This window comes from Gymnoscopelus braueri (assembly GCF_963280865.1).
Source record: "Gymnoscopelus braueri genome assembly, chromosome: 21".
Classification (NCBI taxonomy): domain Eukaryota; kingdom Metazoa; phylum Chordata; class Actinopteri; order Myctophiformes; family Myctophidae; genus Gymnoscopelus; species Gymnoscopelus braueri.
This window is the reverse complement of record NC_137623.1, coordinates 20,090,645-20,101,959: the sequence shown is the minus strand read 5'-3', so window position 1 is coordinate 20,101,959 and position 11,315 is coordinate 20,090,645. Positions and strand designations below refer to the sequence as shown.

The 11,315-nt window shown below is 39.9% G+C and overlaps 1 protein-coding gene across 1 annotated transcript; it reads right to left on the bottom strand.

Annotated features, from left to right (window-relative positions):
• Positions 1–3,984: 3,984 nt before the first annotated feature.
• On the bottom strand, positions 3,985–9,276 carry LOC308076916 (kappa-type opioid receptor-like; the record flags this gene model as incomplete). Its single annotated transcript, XM_080417433.1, has 3 exons — positions 9,149–9,276; positions 5,057–5,409; positions 3,985–4,520 (listed from the first exon to the last, which is right to left on the bottom strand). The coding sequence occupies exons 1-3, from the start codon at positions 9,247–9,249 to the stop codon at positions 3,985–3,987; spliced, it is 990 nt and encodes a 329-aa protein (XP_080273559.1). The 5' UTR covers positions 9,250–9,276.
• Between the last annotated feature and the right edge of the window lie 2,039 nt (positions 9,277–11,315).

Below are 11,315 nucleotides of genomic sequence, written 5' to 3'. Positions count from 1 at the left end.
AAAAACATAATGCAGGGAATGTAAAGGAATAAAAAAAATCACAACCATAATTTGCCCACCCAGATGGTACAGAGTTGTTAAATTTGGGATCTTGGCCCATGGAATTAGCAGCAAGTAGCCTACATGTGGTTAGACATAAGGTTAGACATGGGTTTTATATTAATGTCACTAAATCTACTGCCGCTTCCTAAAAACATGGCTCTTAATGCGAATGGTGAAAAACTGCATAGGCCTATCTCTTTGAATTCCCACCCTAACAGCTTGTGTCCTCTCTCCCAGACACGTCTATTGGCTTCCCCATTGAGCTATATGCTTTCCCCCATACAGATCATTCTTCCGGACTCCAGTACCGTTTCATTTCCTCTGGAGGGCTCCCCTGACACACAGTCTTTCTGCAATATCCAGAAAGTGCAAAAGGCTCTTCTACAGTGATGGAAGAAGTACTCACATTTTTTACTTAAGTAAAAGTATCAATAACCTATTGTAGAAATACTCTGTTTAAGTACAAGTTCGTTATTCAAAATTTACTTGAGTAAAAGTGCAAAAGTATTGGCATCAAAATATACTTAAAGTACCAAAAGTAATAGTACTCATTAGGCAGAATGTCCCATTTCACAAGTTTTGTATAAAATGTATAAAAATAGCAGCTCTACAAGCTGAGCTTCAAATGGTCAAAGTATAAATATACCATAGGTCTGAAGTGGTTTTGTAATAATAATCAAAATCTACAAAGTAAATAGTAACTAAAGTTTTCAAATAATTATAGTGGAGTAAACGTACAATATTTGCCTTTGAGATGTATTGTGGCGTAGAAGTACAATTATTGAAAATGGGAAGTACTCCCCTAAAGTAAAAATCCCTCATACTTGAGTAAATGTACTTAGTTACTTTCCGCCACTGCTTCTATATGGACTTGCATTCTGAGTCAGCCACTGTGACATGGTGTTGACTTCAAATGAAATATACAGAGTTTATGGGGCAAAACAAACATAGGATGACTACATTCCTTGCTATTCTGCTCACTTGTAGAGTTCCATTTGAAGACACAGCGGCTCCAAATATAGCTGTCTATACTGCAGATTGGACAGACATAAAGAAGATATTTTAAGTACAAGAGAAGAGAGCCTGTATGAATTTCATTACCATACTTTACTATCAACCACCGGACATATTAGGTATGTCTGTTATCTATTGACCTGGCTGTCATTTTGCAGGAAAAACAAATGTGGAAAAATAACAGGGTTATAAAACGGCAAGCACAGACATGAACTAATAAGGACACGCTCATAGCAAAGTTCCTCTGAATAATGTCACTGTCCATGCTCTGAGAGCAGAATTTCCATCCCCAGCTGTCAGAGAAGACCTTAACCTTTAAACATTAAGTTAAATCATTTTAATTCATGTTTATTTGCTTGTGTAATTACTATTACTTTAAAAAAAAAGTACTACTAATGAAATTCCAAAGTAATATATTTATTACACACTACACCCATGATGGCTGGTCATATGTACATACAGTAATACAGAGTCAGAGTCAGTATGCTGTACAATACATTCAAAACAGCACAGACATCAAGCACTGACAACATTACATATATTTATCAAAGATAAATATAGGCTTGCTTGATAGCTGTACACAAAATGGTATACAAGCACTGTGTGTGTGTGTGTGTGTGTGTGTGTGTGTGTGTGTGTGTGTGTGTGTGTGTGTGTGTGTGTGTGTGTGTGTGTGTGTGTGTGTGTGTGTGTGTGTGTGTGTGTGTGTGCGCGTGTGCGTGTGTGCGTGTGTGTTGGTTTGTATAGTATATCAATGATACTGTATAATAGTTTTCAGAATACTGTATATTCAAGCACATGCACACATTCGTAAAAGAGCTATCCAATTTCATAGACTGCATTGATTTACTATCTATGTACTACATTAAAGTGAATGCTTCAATTATACAATATGTGTATCAAGGCCACATCCAAACGGCTCACACGATTGATTTACATAATACTATAAACATAACTAACAACTCATCCCACTGGACACAACTCCAGAGTCAGAGTTGATAGAGAAGCCCTCTGTCAAATTCAGAATAAACATTCAAGTCCAGGATTTCCACTTTGACCTGCCTCATCCATATAAACACGTGGATTTCTGCAGTCTTCTCTCAAGCACATAAAAGCAGCTCTCAACATGCAGCTCAAAACAACAGCCATGCTGCTGACACCATGTCACGCTGCAGATGTCTTGCAGGCTTATGATTCAGAGGGTGTCAAGACAGGGCAATGGAAACAGCACTGTAAATTATACACACACCTATATCAGCTGTATTTTGTTGCTGCCGGGCAGTTCTATATGGCATCCTGGACTATCAAAGGCACTATTGAAACAAAAAAGGAAGGTAAGGAAAGAAAAAAAGAGGAGGAAGGCACATGCTAATACCAATACAAACTAGAAAAATGTGCTCCTCGGAGCACAGGTCTCCGCCAGGCCAGGTAGTAGATCAGGATGAAATATTTAAAAAATCGGACAGGTCCGCCTTGATGACATGATTAATAGAGATCATGTGTACCGATTTGTGTAATAGCAATACGTTTGATTGCAAAAATTGGCCTGCTGGTGGCGCTATAACTGGCCAATGTTAAAAGGGTGGCATTTGTTCCTCAACGTAGTGCGAATGTGCGTGCAAAGTTTCACCTCAATCGGACACTGCGTTCGTGATTTGCAGTATTTTGTTCAAAACTGCAAACTTTAGATGTCAATCTTAGCCAATCAGGATGAAATATGAAAAATTAAACACACAGATCCGTCTTGATCACATGACTATGAGATCATGTGTACCAATTTGCGTGAAATTTAGATAAAATCTGACAGAGTAATATAAAAAGAAATGTTTTACATAAGTCGGCCTCCTGGTGGCGCTATGATTTTGGGGCAGAGGTTCTGCTCTGGCATCCAGGGAGTGTGTGTGCACAGTTTCGCTGTGATCAAGCCAACGGTGCCGTATTAGCTGTCCACAGACAGAACCACACACGGACGGACGGACGGACGGACGGACGGACGGACGGACGGACGGACGGACGGACGGGGTACAAAACATAGTCTCGGCCATGCGTTTCGGCCTGGCGGAGACAACCAACAAGCTTCATTAATGTCTCACTAGATTTCACATTGAAGTGTAAATGAGCAAATATATCCCTGAGAATGTTAACATTATAATTTGACAACTTGTGATGTAATGCTATTTTGTGCTATACACCTTAATTGTCTATATTTATAATCAACATAATTTATTGTAAATGTTTTAGTAAGTACAGTATATACAGTAAGAGCTAAAAAAACTAATTCTTCTTCAGAAACTTCTCAAAATGATATCACACTTCCTCTCAAATGCCAATTGTCTTGAAACAGCAGAATTTGCTCCCACATTGCTGGATTTGACCAGTCCTAAAATCAAACATCCTCTTTAATCTATTCTATGCCATGAAAATGGCAAATTACAATGAATCAATTAAAGGGTGGCAATGAATTCATCCCCATGTCTCTACGATTTCATTAGACATTGGGTATGACTCCAGTTCGGTTGCACCAATTTGTGAATTCATATTTCACTGCAACGGGTATGTGATTTATGTATTTGGTAATGCACAGCATTGAATTATAGGTTTGTCTGTGAAAATGCATTATTTGGTATTATTCTACTGTGGTCATCCCACACAATTGAGTTAAGAATTAGTTAACAACTGAAACTGATTGTAATCGAGAAAGGAAACTTGGACTTCAAAAAACACTTACAGTATGTAATATTCACATAAATATGAGTTACAAGTTGTCCTGTCCTCGAAACTGATTTAACTTCCCTCACCAAATTGTAACTATAGAGTCAAAATAACATAACACTGTTGAGTCTACATTGCTGATGTGACTTGGGTTAAGCCCAGGTCATTTGAATCTTCCTTTCCAATGTGGGAAATTGAGGAGAGCTCCATTGATAGTCATGCAGGCTTGCTAGTCCTATCTGGATTCTCCAGAGGAACGGGGGCCTCCCTGACCGTGCTGCGAGTCTTGTTGTTCCCTGAACCCCTGCTGCTGCCTCCCTTTAACTTTGCAGGGAGGCAGAAGTCTTTGAAACAGCGTTTGAAGTTCTCATCCAAGTAGGCATAGAGGACGGGATTGAGGCTGCTGTTCGTGTAGCCCAGGGCCACGCAGAAGAAGTACACCGCCATGACGCCTATGGTCTCGGGCACCGCCACGAGGGCTTTGACCAGGATGAAGATGTGAATGGGCGTCCAGCACACCACGAACACGGCCACCACCACCGACACCAGCCGAGTGATTCGACGCAGGTTGCGGTCCTTCTCCCTCGAGCCGGACAGCATTTTCACGCTCTTCAGCCTCAGGACCATCAGGGTGTAGCACACGGTGATAATCAGCACTGGCACCACGAAGGCGAAAACAAACACGCAGACCTTCATTAGCGTGTCCCAGTAGACGTATGGCTCCGGGAACTGCAAGGCACACTCCGTCGTGCCTACAGGGGGGGGCAGGGGGTGGACGGACGGACAGGAAGGAGAGAAGGGGGGGGCGGGGGGGATACACCCACACTTTAGCACAGAACTACTTCATCATCAGCTAAACAACACTCCAACTGTCCATTTGTCGGTTGTCACTGTGGGGAACAGAACAGCTAATGTACTCTCTGAATGGAACATCTTGCTCTTGACTCTGCTTTTCACAGCATCATCTCTATTCAGGGACAAAACATAATGGACACCTTAATACCGCTAGCTAGAGTCAGGGAACAGATGGAATACATTTCCATTCATGAAAATATGAATAAAAAAATATTTTTTCGAGAGATGGAGCTCTCACTGACACAAAACTTTAAATAAATGTATGGCTCAGCATGATCTGTGCCCTCTCACTTTTGTCTGCATTCCTGATGCCTGAATTTATAGCTGATCTATACAAGCTCACCATGCAACACCAGTGCGCAACTAAAGTACAAATCAGGCTAGGGAGAAATCTGTTCCGGAAGAGGGTCAAGGTAGAAGGTCTTTCTCTCACCATTGTTGGTCTGGGTACCGCCCAGGATAAGAGCTGGTATCCCTGCAGCCGAGGACAGAATCCAGATGCACACATTGATCATCTTGGCTTTCATCGGGGTGCGAAAGTCCAGGGCTTTCACTGGATGGCACACTGCCACGTAGCGGTCCACACTCATCATGGTGAGAGTAAAGATGCTGGTGAACATGTTGTAGTAGTCTATGGAGATGAACACTTTGCACACCACCTCGCCAAAGGGCCACGTGTGCAACAGGTAGTCAGTGCTCTGGAAAGGCATTGTTGTGGTGACAAGGGCATCGGCGAGAGCTAGGTTGAATATGTAAATGTTGGTGGCTGTCTTCATCTTTGTGTACCTGTTAAAGTAGGTCACGGCCAATAACAATGCGGAAAATACAATGTCGCATAAATGAGAATAAAAGGCAGAAACATGACAAGCAATTTGCTGTGACCAGTGTAACACCTCAAACATTTCCACAACTACTTGACTGCAATTGGATAATAAACCTCATCGAAGTCATTAAAATATCATGCTGTTTACGCAGTGGGGTTATGAAGATTAATTAGAACATGGCTCATTAATTAGAACATGGCTCATTCTCAGACAACCTGTTTGGTTGAAACGCGTCCAATGTTCTGTCCGTGGAGGGGTAAATAAACTTATAAAAATAAAATGTGAAAAGGACATTTACTGTGTGCTGGCTATTTTCTCACTTTCATCATTCTGAAAGTAACCATGGATAATAATTTCAGTTCAGTTCAACTTACCTTATTTTTTTTTATTTTTGTTCTGGGAACATGCTGTTTTATGCTGAGGAATATCTAGTGCTGACAACGGTTTCATATCGCTATAATATGAATGTATAACTTAACCACCCCTAAATATTTTACCGACCAGGGTCACCCAGGTATCTGTACTCGGCCCCCTCCTTTTTTCCCTCTACACAAAATCTCAATGATGAAAATAGGCAATCTACATCATGTGGTTAAGTAAAAGATTAATGTAAATTCCTTTCCTCAGATGAGGTGACAAAGGCAATCTCACTGTGGCAAAAAAAAGCATAAGCATAGACACAATATTGCATGGCTGAAGATATTGCATATTTTCTAAACGTTCATCTAATGTAATTTATGAGCAAATCCTTGAACCTCTGCAAAAATAAGTCACTCACCATAGTTAGATAATATGAAATGAGTAATTGCTAGGTAGACTTCTATGCCAATTGTCCTTGCTTTTGGATCCATTAAGCATGTGGATGTGCCCATTTAGCATATCTTTGACTGTAAATGTGGTACTACATCTACATAACAATCACATCCCCTATATTATTAGCTATTCAGAATCATCCATTTATTTTCAGCCGTCATCCAGCCTCTTCCTCATGTCAAATCCCAAACCACTGCAACGTATTTGTAGAATATATAGCGGTGATATGTTTGAGTTGTAGTACTGTGCCACTGAACAGTAAAATGTACTGCCTGTGGTATGGCATTAATGTAGAGGTGAGGAAATTGGCCTGTGCTGACAGGATTATGCAATCAATTTGATTTGAGGTAATTGTCATTTCACAAGACATCATGGGAGATTTGTTGCTCGTGCACGTCATAAATAATATCGGATGAAATGCAAGCCAAGTCATCAGCATGATGAAGCACTGCTGATTTTAAATGGTTTTAATCTTAGTTCAGAGGGTGTTAGTTTGTTGTTGGACATTGTCATATTCAATGTTACATTTTACTTTCAATTAAAAGTAATGTTTATGCTACAATATTATTTTCTGTGCCAAGAATGCCTTACATTACCCCAACAATTGGTCATATCATTTGGAAGGTGCTAAGTATGACTTATTTGATATGACAAAACATTATGGAGTCACTGCGACAGAAGTTGTCCCATAATATTTTGGTACAATATTCATCCACATAGATAGACTATGCATCCGAATACAAGAAGAGTGGGCACTAAGGAAGAGTGGGCACCTCAATGTGAAATTGGCTATTTTGTCCATGATGTAAAAAATATATATATTTGAAAGTGAAGTAATGTAAAGTATACATGATGTGAACATGCACGGTACATCATTATCCGACCTCATCCTTCAACTGCTTGTTTATGCCCAAAATGATTGGACATACAGGTTTTGTAGCAATTTGTAGCAATTGTAGAAATACTAGGCCTTAATTGTAAAATGTTCTAATCATGTATACTATTTTTTTTTTTTAATATTTTGGACAAAATAGCCAATTGTACATCGAGGTGCCCACCTTTCCTGTTACCATGCATCCTACCCAATGGGAACGCATCCTGGATTCAAGCACATTCTAATCTACATCATAACTAGATTAGTTTACGTCAACCTTACTAATGACTCATTAGTAGTGAGTAGCATGCCCCTTTTTCTCTGAATCTCAACTCCACATGCCTTCCACAACATTACTACTGAAGAAGACCAGATGAAAAATGCTTGTATGATCATATTATGAATATGAAGGCTAATAATGCTTACCAAACCAGTGCCTATTTTACAAGCTATACTGGCTTGATAGAAACACCTTCTGTTGGAGCAGCTTGTTCATCTCACAACAGGATTAGGCTATACTGTTATAGTGCAAAAGATACTGCCCCCACTCACCATCGTGTGGTTCAAAATATTTGGGAGATATACTTATAGACAAGGTAGGCTACCTTGTCTATAAGTATATCCTTTTAACCACTTAAACCCCAGCATCCATATTCTGGGGAAAGCTTTTGCTGAAAATAGCAGATCGACCAAGCTTGTCGATCTGCTTTTTTATTTATTTTTTTACAAACATTTAGAGTAGCCAATTATTTTTTACTCCCTTTTTCTCCCCAATTTAGTCGCTATGCCAATTGATTCCTCCCCACACACATTCCTGTGTTGTCACTGCTGTCGTATCCTACTGACTCACCAGTGAGGAGCCCCCACCAGGAGGACGTATAGAGCCTTCGTCCTACTCCTCCCGCCCAACACTCCCCGCTGACAGGTGCCGCCCCCCCCAGCCCGTAGGATTACGTGCAATGACCAGTATCACCCGCCCCGCCCGGCTTCCCTCCCCTGAACATGGGCCAATTGTGTTCGTATAGACGCCCAACAAAGCCGGATGCACCACGGTGGATTCGAACCCACAACCTCCGTCGTGGTGGGCAGGGACTTTACCACTGCGCCACCCAAGCGCCGATCGGCTATTTTCACTGAAAGCCTTCCCTACAATAGCAGAAAACAGAAAAGACACTACAGAGCCCTGAGTGACTCCGTTCAACCATACAGGGTTTAAGAGAAATCCCCCCCCCCCCCCAACTGTTTACTGTCCATGTAATACGTTTATTGCTACTATAGTGTTGATGATGTCCTGTAAATGATTGTATATTATTGCATGTCTTTAAATGTCTCGATGGATTGAATACACAGGACCACAATGGAAACGAGCCCTTAGGGCTTTTTGTGTTATCCTTTTAGCGTTATTATAAAATCCTACCACTGTAGACCCACTATTTGCAAACTGTTAATAAAGTACTCAATCAATCAGTCATTCAATCAAGTGGTTAAGACAGCAACTATATATAACTCAATGCCTACTGCAATATTACAATATGCAGTGGTGTAAAGTAACTAAGTACATTTACTCAAGTACTGTACACAAGTACAATTTTGAGGTATTTATACTTTACTGGAGTATTTCCAATTTTCAGTACTTTTACTTCTGCTTTATTATTACAAAACATACATTAACCCTCAGCCCTATATTCGTCCATTTGAAGATAGCAGATCTACAAGCTCACAATGCATCGCATCGCGACGCATTGTGAACTTGTAGATCTGCTATTTTCAAAAGATTTGTACACATTTTATATGTTTGAAAACTTGTGAAACGGGGCATTCTGCATAATGAGTACTTTCTACTTTTGGTACTTTAAGTATTTTGATACCAATACTAAATGTACTTTTACTCAAGTCAATTTTGAATTCCGGACTTTTACCCACGTAACAGAGTATTTCTACATTTGCAGTATTGATACTTTGTACTTAAGTACAAAATGGGAGTACTTTTTTCCCACCACTGAGAGAACCTTACCTGATGATAACATACATCACGAGGCAGTTTCCCAGCAAGCCCACAACAAACACCACAGAGTAGACAGCAGTGATGATGATGGGGATGCTGATGGAGGACATGGGCTCGGGGTCCCAGCTCTCATCATCATGCGTCAAACTGTGGTTCTCTGAGTATCCAGGACCACCAGGCAGCAGAGTAGAATTCATTACCAGACAATCTTCTGACGCTGCAGGCGTAGATGAGAGGCACAAGTCTTCTTTGAGCATTTCAACCGATGATGATGTGCTTTCCATTTTTGACACCTATATCAAATGGTTAAAATGTATTTAAACATATTATATGTACACTTTTGAAAGGGAAGATCTGTGGAAGAGGGATACAAGAAGTAAAAAACACATACAATATAGGACTATCTATCAAAACATCTATAAAAATGATGCAGAATGAATTAAACAAGTGAAGAAAACTTAATTTTATGGAGGAAATGGATCACATGTATTGTATGAACCTGCAATAAAGTATACAAATAAAATGAATAAATAAATAATAGGACTATCTAATGGCTATTAATTGGTTAGAACAAAAACATTATTAGCTTAATAAAAAAAATCAGACTAATGCATATTACAGTTCGCCTGACAGCAAATTAGCCAATAAATCTCGATCTGAAGAAAGTAGCCTTTGAGGACTAATACAGCAACGCACATAATAACACATTCTCACTTCAACAATGTCAAGATCGTACAATATTTGGACACTCACCTGGGCAAGGATAAGCTCTGAAAAATGTAACAGATGTGAGGCTATTCACCAACTTTACCACCAAATCAAATGTAGCGAATTATTTCTTTATCTTGATCTGATGATGTTGGTCAGAACGCATCCAAGTTTGGGAATGGATGGTATGATCTGACAGAGTAGAGCGGAGGCTTCGCGGATACAGTGTGCCCCCCCCCCTCGCGCGCGCGCCACACACACACACACACACACACACACACACACACACACACACACACACACACACACACACACACACACACACACACACACGCACACGCACACGCACACGCACACAACACACACGCGCGCACACACACACACACACACACACACACACACACACACACACACACACACACACACACACACACACACACACACACACACACACACACACACACACACACACACACACACACACACGCACCAGCGTTGCCATGTCCGCTTATTATAAGCGACTTAGAGCTTATTTGTCTGTGAAGTTGCTTGTATGCTAAATATTGGTAGTTGGGTTGCGTTTTTTTTGTTGTTGCTTGTTTCCAAAGTGTACTTGCTTATTTAGGCTTGCATCCATTTTTTTTTAATTTATTTTTTAAGCCAGTGGTTCTAAAAAAAAATCCTGAAAATGTTTTGTGCCACATTTGTGTTGTTTAGAATGTTTAAAAAATAGTTCACATGTATAACCAAATATTCACAACGCGTTGCGATGCGACGCGTGGTTTAAACTTTGAAGTTTAAAGTGCTCATGTGGCCTATAGTTGCTTCTTTAGGGCTTGTTTTCCTGGACCTGGTTACTTATTTCTCTCACATAATCTGGCAACGCTGACAGCAACCCATGACATCAGAGAAATTAATCTGATTATTATTATATAGCCTCTACCGATATCACCAAAGGTAAAAGTCTTACCGAAGACTGCTTGTCCAAATCTAGCCTACATAGGCTATTGTGTAACTAAGTCCTCATTAAAACATAACTGCCTATAGTTGTATTATAGTAACATATTTGTCTCATTTTAGAAAATTCAGTCAAGATTATGATAGTGAACAAGAAATAAATCCTCTCCATCCTGCAGATCATGAGATCTTCAGCCTCAATGAATGGTTGGACGCAGTGGTGTAAAGTAACTAAGTACATTTACAATTTTTAGGTATTTTTTTTTACTTTACTTTTACTTCTACTCCACTACATCTCAGAGGCAAATATTGTACTTTTACTCAACTACAATTATTTGAAAACTTGAGTTAGCCTATACTAGTTATTTAGATTTTAATTATTATTACAAAACATACATTAACCACTTCAACCCTATATACATTTCGGCTGTTCTACAATCTGTGTAGACTATACATTCTGCATAATGAGTAGCCTACTTTCTACTTTTGGTAGGCTACAAAGTAGTAGGCT